Raw genomic sequence first — 12,390 nt, 5'->3', positions numbered from 1 at the left:
GGTTCCTCAAAAAATTAAAAATAGAACTACCCTACGACTCAGCAACTGCACTACTAGGTATTTATCCAAGGGATACAGGTGTGCTGTTTTGAAGGGGCACATGCACCCCAATGTTTATAGCAGCACTATCAACAATAGCCAAAGTATGGAAAGAGCCCAAATGTCCATCGATGGATGAATGGATAAAGAAGATGTGGTCTTCACATCTTCCACACACACATATCCCACACACACAATGGAATATTACTCAGCAATCAAAAAGAATGAAATGTTGCCATTTGCAACTATGTGGATGAAACTAGAGGGCATTATGCTAAGTGAAATTAGAGAAAGACAAATATCATATGACTTCACTCATATGAGGACTTGAAGACACAGGACAGATGAACACAAGGGACGGGAAGCAAAAATAATATAAAAACAGGGAGGGGGACAAAACCTAAGAAACTCATAAATATGGAGAACAAACAGAGGGTTACTGGAGGGGTTGGGGGGGGGGGGCTAAATGGGGAAGGGGCATTAAGGAATCTACTCCAGAAATCATGGTTGCGGTATATGCTAACTTGGATGTAAATTAAAAAAAAAAAATTTTTAAGTATATAAGAAAAATAAATAAAAATAAAAATAAGTAAATAAAATAAAATAAAACTGAAATTCCACAAATCAGAGGCCAGGTCTGTTTTAGTCACCTACATAGCACAGAGGACTCTAATATTTTAAATGAATATGACTTGATTTACTCAGGCTGTTGTCACTCTTGTACAACACTGCTTCCTGATTATAATCTTGACTATTTTTTTTATTTGAGGGAGAGAGAGCGTAAGCAGGGGAGAGGGACAGGGGGAGAGATAAAGAAACTTAAGCAGGCTCCACACTCAGTGAGGAACTCAATGTAGGGTTCGATCCCACAACCCTGGGATCACGACCCGAGCCAAAATCCAGAGTCAGACACTCTACCAACTAAGCCACCCTGGCACCCCAATCCTGACCTTTTGACCTGTATCCTATCTAAAACTTCTAAGTAAAATCATTCTAAACTGCTCTGTTCCTATCTGAAAATGTGCTTCTATGTCTTTTCTTACAGAACTTATTAAGATCTATCCCACATCAATTTTCCATCAATTAAAATAGATACAAATACCCAGTGTCCTCCTGGTATTCCACATAATGATCATCATTTCAATACTGGTAAACCCTACTGAGCCTCCATCAATTATTAGTATTTAAAACTTAGGGGCGCCTGGGTGGCTCATTTGGTCCAGCTTCGACTCAGGTCATGATCTCTTTGGTTCGTGGATTCGAGCCTTGCATTGGGCTCCATGCTGACAGTAAGGAGCCTGCTTGGGATTTTCTCTCTCTGCCCCTCCCCCATTCATGCTTTCTCTCTCAAAAATAAATAAACTTAAAAAATAAAAAGGGCACCTGGGTGGCCCAGTCAGTTGAGCACCTGACTTCGGCTCAGGTCATGATCTCATTGTTCTGGAGTTCGAGCTCCACATCGGGCTCTGGGCTGACGGCTCAGAGACTAGAGCCTGCTTCAGATTCTGTGTCTCCTTCTCTCTCTGCGTCACCCTTGCTTGCTTGCGTGCTCTCTCTCTCTCTCTCTCTCTCTAAAACATGTTAAAAACTTTTAATAAAAAAAAAATAAAAAATAAAATTTAATGCTGACACAAGTCAATACTAGAGATAAGTCAGATGTGACACCTGTAGCAAATGCAATGTTGAGTGCTATTTAAGAACTTCATAATACAGTCCCTTTATTGTGGCCTGGCATTTCCCTCTGTCCTATTCAGGTTCTTTAGAAAGCAGCAGGAAAAAAAAGAAGAAAGCAGACAGAATTGTTTCTGACTACTTTGTTAATTGACATATTAGTGAATAGTATGCTACCCCAAGTAACAAAACCCAGTGACAACTTTCAATTACGTTCTGCATACGAAAACTGTTGGCTTCCTAAGCCTTTGCTGACTGGGCTGAGCCACCACCTTGCCTTCCCCAGGTTTATCATCTATGCAGTGCAGCGCAGCACAGACTCTACAAAGTAATCCATAATCACTCGCATGTATGTTACAAGAAAAAAACCCACGAGCATACAGCAATTCCTGGATTACAATTTTCAAGCAAAGAGCTTTGATGAGCTTCTCAGCCCATAGAATAGGAAGTTTCCCAGAGGATTAGAGCCATATTCTGACACTAGTTACTGGGTCTTTTGTTTCACTTTACAGCATGGCTGCATTAAGAGAGGCTGAATAAGAATGGGCTTATTATGAAACCCTGTTTCACTCCACTGATGATGGGGAATGTGTCAGATGTCTCAGGCGGGTGCCAGCATCTCTAACGTAACTATCTGGAATAGCTTTAGGATTTGGGGGAACATCACTAGGAAGTCCAATTTACTTAGCACCCCTAAACCCACGCTTACTTGTTGGCAAACACTAATCTTATCAAGTCAAAACATGGTAATCGAAGGTACTGGTATTTTCTTTATACGTCTTCTCAATCTAGCCCACAGCACTGATCCTGTCTTTTGTAGAACACTGTGGTCCAGAGCTCCTCCGTGATTCCGAGAAGGTGAAAATTGCCAAAACTGCTCGGGTGCCAACTCAGAAAGACTGCCAGCAACAGACAGCTGTAAAATGTGACAGCAATTTCCACAGCTCTTTCCATTATTTTCTGAAGAGGGTAATGAAGATATTCCATTAAGCCTTCAGACTCAAATTAGGTTTTTGTGTCGGTGTTTTAATTTAACAAATATGTACTGTTTATCTACTCTTTCTTGGACAAGGTAGGGATGACAAAGACAGAATTCCTGCTCTCAAGGAACTTAAAGTCTATCCAGAAAGAACCAAAGAACACTGGGGACAGACGTTGCTTCTTTCTGTTCTATGCAAGTAGCTGGAGTGTTATTCAAGGACGGAAAAATGCTTCCAATCCTCTAGAAACTGTCACTCTATCATAAAGTTCCAGGCTTCCGACCTTTCTAAATATATGCTTTCCACTTATGATCTCAGTTCTATAGTCTATCACCTCCTCTACAATCATGTCTTAAAAACATTACAGTATCTCCCTCCTTGCCATTTTCATTTTTTTTCTTCTTCTTCTTCTCAGCCTAGAGAGCACACTCTTAACTCTACACTTTAAAGGCTAATGAAAAAATTTCCTTGACCTCCCCTAGAGCTTGCAGCTCACTACCTACATTGCTTCTTTGTTCTCCAGGTCCTTGTTATTTCCCCTCATCCTTCCTTTGTAGACATCCCACAGGGCACAATTCTCAATTCTCTTCCCCTTGGCCATCAGGCATACTTCAACCATCATCCAAACTTTCAAATCTAACGTGTACTCCCCCAAAGCCAGTTCCAGCCTCAGCATCCCCGCCAGCCCACCTCAGGTTCAAGGCATGTACCCTAAACACATGGATGTGTCATGATGCCTGCAGCACACTCCCAAAAGGTTCTGCAAAATAAATATTTAGACATTTTTAAAAGAGAGACAAAGCAAATGTGGTGAAATTTTAACAGCTGATTGCTTAGATGGGTGTTCCTGTATTATTCTTTCAGCTTTCCTATAAGCTTTGAAATTCTGTAAACTAAAAAAGTTGGGGGAAAAAACACATAAGATCAGAATCAAAGAGAAAAATCATGCTTCCTGCCTTTTAAGAAGTTTATAATCCATTTGTCTAATCTAATCTAATCTTAGACCAGGTAGATGTGAGAGTTCAATGACCAATTAATAATAAACTTAAATATATGATCAAATTGCAAATATTTACTGAGCCTACTAAGTGGCAGCAATACACTGAGCATTGTATTCGGTCAACGAGACAAATATTTAAACCTTGGAAGGAGGATCTATCTAATCCCTCTGCTTTCTCAAACTAGTTCATCTTCAGCCTTACTGATTTCTGTTAATGGCACCACAATTTCCCCCAATACCCAGAGAAGCTCTGACTCCTTTCAAGTCCCGCATCTCTAAAATCAGTGACGGAGTTCTCCAGATCCTACTGCTTTGAATCTCTTTCCTGTCCACTTCGATGCTGCTGCCTGCCTCCCTGCTAACCTGGTCTCCCTCCTGGACTACTGCAGCTCTCCCAAGGCTTTCGGTTCCCACCCAACTCCACTCAATCCTTGCTTTGTGTCTTTCCAGACACTCAGCTCTAGCTGGATTATACTTCCGGCTCAAGAGTTTCAAAGATTCTCCAGTAACTGTATAATGATATTCAAAGCCTCAGCCTGACACTGAGGAACATAAACTTTATCTCTTACTGCTTATTCTCCCACTCTTTCCTCTCTAGTCGTAGGTTTCACTAGTGCCCAACGGCGCCCTCTTGGCCTTTCCTCTGCTACAGATGCCTCTTACTCTTCTACCCCACTTCTCATTTCCTCCATGAAGCTTTTTCCCAGATCTCGAAGCGCTGCAGACACCACTTCTCACACCCAGGTCAAAGCAATCTCTCGCTGCTCTGAACCTTCATAACACATACTGTGCATTTACTACTTCCCAAATAATATTCATGTTTCCAAGTACTATCCAAAATCTGTACATGCATTTCTTACCACCCTTACTAGACAATGAACTCCTTGAAGGCAGCTTTCATGTGTAACAGGGACTCAAGGGAAGTGACAAGTATTTAATACTAGTATCTTTCACAAGAATCCCTAAAAACTGAAATGTGCCTTGTAAGCTATAAGCATTTTTAACACTCAAGATACATTTTAACACTGGTACAGGGGTTTTCCTAACTCTTTTGTGGTAAAATGTGTAAAATTTGCCATCTTAGGGGTGCCTGGCTGGCTCTGTTGGTTAAGCATCCAACGTCAGCCCAGGTAATGATCTCACAGTTTGTGAGTTTGAGTCCACACTGGGCTCTCTGCCATCAGCCCAGAACCTGCTTCAGACCCTCTATCTCCCTCTCTCTGCCGCTCTTCTGCTTGCTCTCTCTCCCTCTCAAAAATAAACATTTTAAAAAACTATGCCATTTTAACCATTTTTAAGGGTAAGACTCGAGGCCATTAATTATATTCACAATGTGGTACAATCATCACCACTATTTCCAAAATTTTCATCACCCCAAAAAGAAATTCTATGCCAATTAAGAAATAATTCCTCATTTTTCCCCTTCCCCCACACCAGCCCTGGAAACCTCTCATCTTCTGTCTCTATGAAGTTATCTATTCTAGGTATTTTATGTAACTGCAATCACAGTATTTGTCCTTTTGTGTCTGGCTTATTTTATTTAGTGTAACATTTTCAAGGTTCATTCATGCTGTAGCACATAGCAGAACTTCATTCTCTTTTATGGCTGAATAATATTCCATTGTAAATGCCCCATTCTGTTTATGTATTCATCTATTGATGGATACTTGGGTTGTTTCCCCTCTGGGGCTATTATGAACAGCTATAAACACTGCCTGACAAGAATCTGCGTGACTCCCTGTTTTCAATCCCGTTTCAATCAGGTATATACCTAGGAGTGTAACTGCTGGGTCATATGATAATTCTGGTTAGCTTTCTGAGGAACAACAGCAGTACAGTTTTACAATCCAGACACAGGGTCTTTTGGTAAACACAACAGCCACAAAAGTTCCTACTCCCTTAGTAAGCAATTCACTTCTGGATAGACTTCCTTCCTTCCTACCTTCTCAAGGCCCCAGCTAATGATCTTAATTTCCAGGAACCTGACCCTGGTTCAGAGGCTATTTTGATTGTCTTGACACTCCAGTCTCCTTGGTTCTCACTATTTTTCAATACTGCCTTTATGCACTTAAAGGCAAGCACACTTAACTGGTAACTCTCCAAATGAAAACTTGTTCAGATGCTGGTCACATTTAGCTTTAATGCATTTAGTAACGCCAGATGAATGAAAGATACGTAAAAAGAGTTTTTTCAGGTGAGATACAGGATTTTGTAAAGGATGACTTCTGCTGAAACCATTTCTTACACCCAAACAACCATCTAAAGCATGCTGAACTTGGACAAGATGTAGAGGCCTTGACTATTGCAAGGAAAAGATCTCTTCATTCCAAGGTTAGCAGCCTGGGATTTCTAAATTGACATCTCATTATTACCACCAAATCCAGATTTTGTAAAACCAGAGAAATACCACAATATTCAGTAAATTCTCTGAAACTATCCAGAAGGATACACACAAAGTGCAAGCTAGCTTGGAGTACGGAGCATCTCTGTGCAAAGGGGTAGCATCAGAACAGATCATGAGGAGAATTTTTCACGTTTTACTATACAACTTCTACATCTCAACTTTTCAAAAACATTCACTCTTATGTTGTTGTATAATGGCTTAAAACTGTACTTAAAATGCAAGCAATAAAAGGCAATGTTAGTAAAGAGAAAAATATGAGCTATTAAAAGGAGCTAAATGGGCAACTCTAACAATACATACAGAAAACTCTAATCTCATTTCAACTTTACAATACTAGGAGTTAGGCAAGTCAGATGGTCGGCCGTTTTAGTAAATGAGAAAAAAGGTTAAAAAAATGTTAACCTCTTCCAACAACTGCATTATATTTTTTACATGCTCTTCACTTTAGCTTTAAAATTATCTTTTAAAAGGTAAGGTTTAGCTGTAAAACTTCAAAATCAACTGTATCTGGGGGCCCCTAAGTGGCTCAGCCAGTTAAGCATCAGACTTTGGCTCAGGTCATGATCTCACCTTTCCAGAGTTCGAGCCCCTCGATGGGCCCCGCCCTGTACTGATAGCCCAGAGCCTGGAGCCTGCTTCAGGTTCTGTGTCTCCCTCTCTCTCTCTCTCTCTCTCTCTCTCTGCCCCTCTCTCTCCCTCTCTCAAAAATAAACATTAAAAAAAATTAAAAAATAAAATCAACTGTATCTGATTACATAGTTCTCTCAAAAATAAAAAGTATCTACTTAGTTGGGCTTACATATTTAAGAAACACAAAAATAATCATCAAAATGCAATAAAGTTATATAAAACAAAAACCTACTTTTTTATTCTTCACCATGCTTGAAATGCTTAATGACTTCTTGAAGACATTTTATCTTAACATACTGGCTCTAAAACAATCTGAATTTTTAAGTTTCAAGCCGCTGTATGAATAGTTTACTCAAAACACCAGTATTTTCTTAAAATAAAATCTGAAGTTTAAAGGACTTGGACAAAATTTCATTTATTTTATGTAACCATACTGTTTACAGACATTAATGTCTACAGATTATATAGCTGTAACTAGTCAATTCAGCAAAGCTTGAGCCCTAGGCTATGAACAGCAGGTGCAAAACTGAGTCTAGTGGCCCAGAGTTCACCAGCTATCTGAAAGGCATAATTTCATTTAAAACTCAAAAAAATAAAAGGCATAATTTTACAATCCAAAATAGGGCATGCTTTAAGAAATCATTACAGTACTTAAGACAGTATTTTTTCCTAAACAAACAGACAAACTGCAGGGAAAAAAAATCCAACCAAATGCACAATACGTGAGTTCGGAGACCATTACTTCATCTGTATATATAAAAATAACCAAATAGTTCAGAAATACCAAAGAATTTGATTTATACAGCAACATAGAGAAATTTTAAAATATTCAGTTAAAATACTTCTCACCTGGACACTGAATATAATCTGCAGTGTTCTAAAAAAAAAAAAATCTACTCGACACAATATACAACATTGAGAATTTAACTTTATGTGCTCACACATTACAACATATTTAGCAATTGCATTTCACACAAGTTTAAGTTCAGTAACTTTGAAGTTTGCCAAGTAAAGTGCTAAAAATTACTGGAATGCAAGCAGTGCACCTTCAAGGGAAGCAATTCTTCCACCGATCTCAATACACAGTTGATTACTGCAGAGATTACTTTCTGCCACTGCTATATTTTAATAAATATGGTTTAAATTTAAAACCACAGGCTGAATACTGACTGAAGAAAGGGAGTCCTATAAAGGATTAATATACAAGATACATCAATTGAGGAGCGCCTGGGTGGCTCGGTCAGTTAAGCATCTGGTTAAGATCTGATTCTTGATTTCGGCTCAGATCACGATCTCACAGTTTGTGAGTTCCAGCCCCGCATCAGGCTCTGCTGTCAGCACAAAGCCTGCTTCGGATCCTCCGCCCCTCTGTCTTCTCTGCCCCTCACTCACACATTAACTGAAAGTCAATTGTTTAACTCACTCAAAATATAATTTATAGTTGATGAAACCACAATTTCAGAAGAACCAAGCTATTGAGTTCTCATGCTGAGAGTAATTATTGGAAAAATTTATTAAAAATAAACACATGCATTCAAGGTCATTTAATTCACGTATTTTTAACTTCAAAAAGTATCCCCAAACTAAATTATCATTTTCCATCTCAAATAATGCACATTAAAATATTAAATACTTCAATCCCATAAGGTACCAACACAAAAACAAAACCAAATTTATTTCAAGTAGCTGAATATTGAGACTACTGTGTAACATTTAGTCACTAACTCTAGTAAGCCAAGACAAAGGAAAAACTGTAATTCATATAACAGAAGCAGCCACTCTAAAAAAGTTTTTCAGGAAATAAAGCCACCTTTATTCTTAAAAGTCAACATAATATACATTCTCTCACAAATTAAAGTTGCCGGTGTTTTCTATGAAATTCAGCAATTTTTTTTTCATAAAACAGTCATCCAGTTTGGTGCTTCACCAGAGTACCCGCAACACTCACAGGTTTCACCCTAAAGGGGTAATTAGGGTGGTTTCTAAGGATAAAAGTTCTACATGTTCAGCAGCACAAATCACACAGAACTCAGCTAAAATGGTGTGAAACTAAAGTTATCTATCTTATGTTTTAAAAGTTATTAATCCCACGAAAACCCTCAAATTGCTTACAAAGCCATTGTTTGTTTGTTTGTTTTTTTTAACAATTTTAATCTTTATTTTTGAGAGAGAGACAGACAGACCACTAGCAGGGAAGGAACAGAAAGAGAGGGACACACAGAATCCGAAGCAGTCTCCAGGCTCCAAGCTGTCAGCACAGAGCCCGACACGACTCTCGAACCCACGAACCGTGAGATCACGACCTGGGTCTCAGCTTAACCGACTAAGCCACCCAGGCGCCCCAGAAATCCATTATGTTTTGATAAATGTTATTAGTTTTGAAATCATGCTTTAAAAACCTTGTAATTTCATCAGCTAAAGTCGTCTGAACTCACAAGAAACACACACACTTGGAAGAGACATGATACCAAACAGGAGCAGTAACCACAACAGCACACACCTACCACGGGAAATGCCCAAGGATTCAACACAACCAACCAAAGGGAACTTTAGGCTTCAATCTGAACAATGAGTCCACTAAAATAAAAAGATGTCACAGCCCTAACCCTTACCCATTTCTCCACTTTCTCAACAGTGTGAAAAGATTCTTAAAAGCCATGAGAGAAAGTGTTAAGAATAATTAAGTAGTTCAGTTACAAACAGTTTAAGAGTCACGACTTTCTTTACTAACAGGACAAAATCTTACCAAATATCCCACACCTGACCAACATTAAGAACATATACAACCAAAATGCCAATATTAAAGTTTCCATTAACCATACATTAGAAAGTTCAGCATTAATAAGCAAAACATTCCATTTAGTTTTCAACTTGATATCTCCACATACTTCTTTTAAACTGTGTGTGGCCACTGAATATTTTCTTGTTGGTAACTTCTTCTACTTCTACCTTTAAGTTTAGAACACTACTGAAATGTCACATCCCATTCCAGTACTACTCCTGAGAACTGAGAATTAGATTGCTATACTTAATTTTTTAAACTACGGGAGTAATAGAATTGAATTAATCCCCCTTAAATACATGACTCTACTACAACATATAAATCCTTCCTCAAGTCACTGTTGATTTAATAAAATTCAAGTCTTCCACCTTGCCTCAACAGTATCACAATGGCTATTCTAAATAAAATGAAGTGACTAACAGGGCTCTGAAAAGCTGGTATCAAATTGTCTTGAAACTGAAACACACATATGTATACAGTCTGAAGCAATTTTGAGAAAAAACACCCCTACCAAAGAGTTAAATCTATCAAATTTTTTAAAAAACCTTTTTAATCAAAGCCGCAAATTATTTCCTGGTCTGCCAAAGTCCAACACAAAATTTGTATATACAATGAAATAAGTTTGGGGATCCACTGTGAGATTTAACTCTATGCTATATTAGCTTAATAGAGAGCTTGAATAACAGATTGCGACAACAAAGCAATTTTCTAAAACAAAATGTACCTGAGTATCTAAAAAGGTTTTACATCATCCTTAATGACATATCCAAAATCCACCATCGGGCAAATGTGCATCTTTAAATTCATTTTACAGTTCTGTTTTATATATGTAAAAGCGTTCACGCCAGATAAATCCATTACTTCTCTTCAGCATAGCCCTGAAACTGTCAGAGACTCATCAAAACATTACTCTCAGGTTAATCAATTTCAGCGGTTACTTGATGGTAGCACCAAAATAAGCATTCACCAAAAAATAAAAGCAGACATTTTTAATAACAAAAAGAAAACTCCCAAGATAAAGATTAGAAGAATTTTAAAAAGAAAAAAATGTGAAAGGAAGCTCACCTGCAGTTAGGTGGAGGGTCTAAAGTGATGTCTGCCAGTTCCTTCTGAATCCTGGAGTCAGGGAAGTGAGAGAGAAACACAAGAAACATGAAGGCGTTGGTAGCCTCCCACTGGTAATGCACAGGTCTGGCAGATAACTGGGTTGTGTTCTAACTGCCTGCCATGATAACTGGGTTCTACCGAGGGAGGAGGAAAGTACACATCAAAAGCTTCAGGTCCGTAGTTTAGAAAAAACTTTTTTCCCACCGCAGTGAGCTGGCGGTCCGGGGTCTCTTGTGATCATCTAAAATGTTTCGGTTCCAGTCCTGCCTCGCACACTAAAGCAGTTATTTTTCTCGGGGTTTTCCATTTAGGAAATAATTGTAAAGCTTCTCACTCGCCGACTCGTTTTCTAAGTTGCATTAGAATGTGCCGGGACACATTCACTTCTGCGCTGCACGTCTTCTCCCCTGGACCGACAAACGCAAGCCGCCGCGCGGGTGGGAAGGGCTCGCCCCCGCCCGCCCGTCTCCCCCCGCCCCCCCCCCCCCCCCCCCCCCCCCCCGGTCTCTGCCCGGGTCACCCAGGCACCTCGAGCGCCCTCCGGCCCGCCCTGGCAGGGCGCCCCCGCCAGGCCGCCCCGCGTTCTCAGTGACGAAGCCAACATGGCCGCTCCCCGCGAGGCCCCTCGGGCCCTGACTGACCTGCCCCGCGTCGCGGGGTGCCGGCGCGGCGCAGGCCGTGCGCCACAAGGCCGCCCTCTCCGCTGGGCCGCCCCGGGCCGCCGCCCCCCGGGCTTCCCGCCCCTAGTCCCCGCGCGCCCGACGACTCGGGCGGCGCACCCCAGCCCAGCGGGTGAAGTTGCGGGCCAGGGGTGGGGAGAGCCCGCGCCGGGGCTCTCCGCGACTCCCTGGCTCGCCTCCACCGCGTCCCGGGATCTCCAGCCCCGACGCCGCGCGCGCACGCAGCCTAGGGCGCTAACACCCCCGCCGACCCCTCCAGCTAGGCCAGACACCAGCAGCCGGCCCGCACAGGTGCACCCGGCCTCTGTCCCGCACACCGCTCGGACTCTCGGCTCCCCCTTTCCGGACCTGCTTTTTCCCGGACATCCTCTAATTTTCCTTAGGTCTGTCCCCTTCCTTCTCTTCCTTCTCCATCCCACCACGGACACGGAACCCGGGACCCCCCCCCCCCCCCCCCTTCTATCTCCTCACCAACCCACGACTTCACAAAGAGCCCCATCCCCCACTCCTAGGCCGACGCCACCAGGCAGTTCACACCAAGCCCTGGCCTTTGTCTTCTGCTTACCTAGGTGCTTAGAGCATCAATTAATACGACAAAGTTTGAGGCCTTTAAGTGTCTTCCATCTACTAAATGGTGCCTTCTATTTTTATAACCTTTCTTGCTCCTATCACGTAAAACCCTAAAGGGCTATGTTACAACTTAGGAATCACACGGAGGCAGCACAGTAATAAAAAACTAAACACACATTCTAAAGGCGATCAGAAATCACAATGAATAACTTTTCTCTTTCCAAAGGTTTTCTGAGCTGGCTAGATGCAATGGAGAATAGGTTTTAGAAGGTAGTGTTTTTTCCAAGTGTAAGTAAAGAGAAATTAAGGGTGGTGATTGGGGAAGTTCTTTAAACCTTCCTATTGGAGGACATTTCCTGTCCCCTACAAATCTGGTCAGTTTTAGGAAGCTGTTTGCTCACTGTCTTTAGGGACATCTACTTATCTGCGTCCTGCTAAATTCTTTTGCTACCAGTAAGCATTTCAGTTCTGAGACCTTCCCAAACACCCCTACTGTTTGACTCGTTGTATGTTAGACTAAAACTTTG

General features: G+C 41.1%; 1 protein-coding gene across 2 annotated transcripts in view; it reads right to left on the bottom strand.

Moving 5' to 3' along the window:
• Positions 1-12,390, bottom strand: part of UBE2E1 (ubiquitin conjugating enzyme E2 E1) — an 81,078-nt gene that overhangs the window by 64,860 nt on the left and 3,828 nt on the right. The window contains exon 3 of one of the 2 annotated variants that reach the window (XM_042903654.1): positions 10,572-10,622. The exons of the other annotated variant lie outside the window; for it this stretch is intronic. Coding sequence (XP_042759588.1) covers positions 10,572-10,622 — 51 coding nt within the window. The remainder of the gene's footprint in view (positions 1-10,571; positions 10,623-12,390) is intronic. 2 annotated transcript variants of the gene reach the window in all.

Source organism: Panthera leo, chromosome C2 (genome assembly GCF_018350215.1).
Source record: "Panthera leo isolate Ple1 chromosome C2, P.leo_Ple1_pat1.1, whole genome shotgun sequence".
Classification (NCBI taxonomy): domain Eukaryota; kingdom Metazoa; phylum Chordata; class Mammalia; order Carnivora; family Felidae; genus Panthera; species Panthera leo.
Note: the sequence above shows the minus strand (reverse complement) of the source record. Positions and strands in the feature narration are given on the sequence as shown.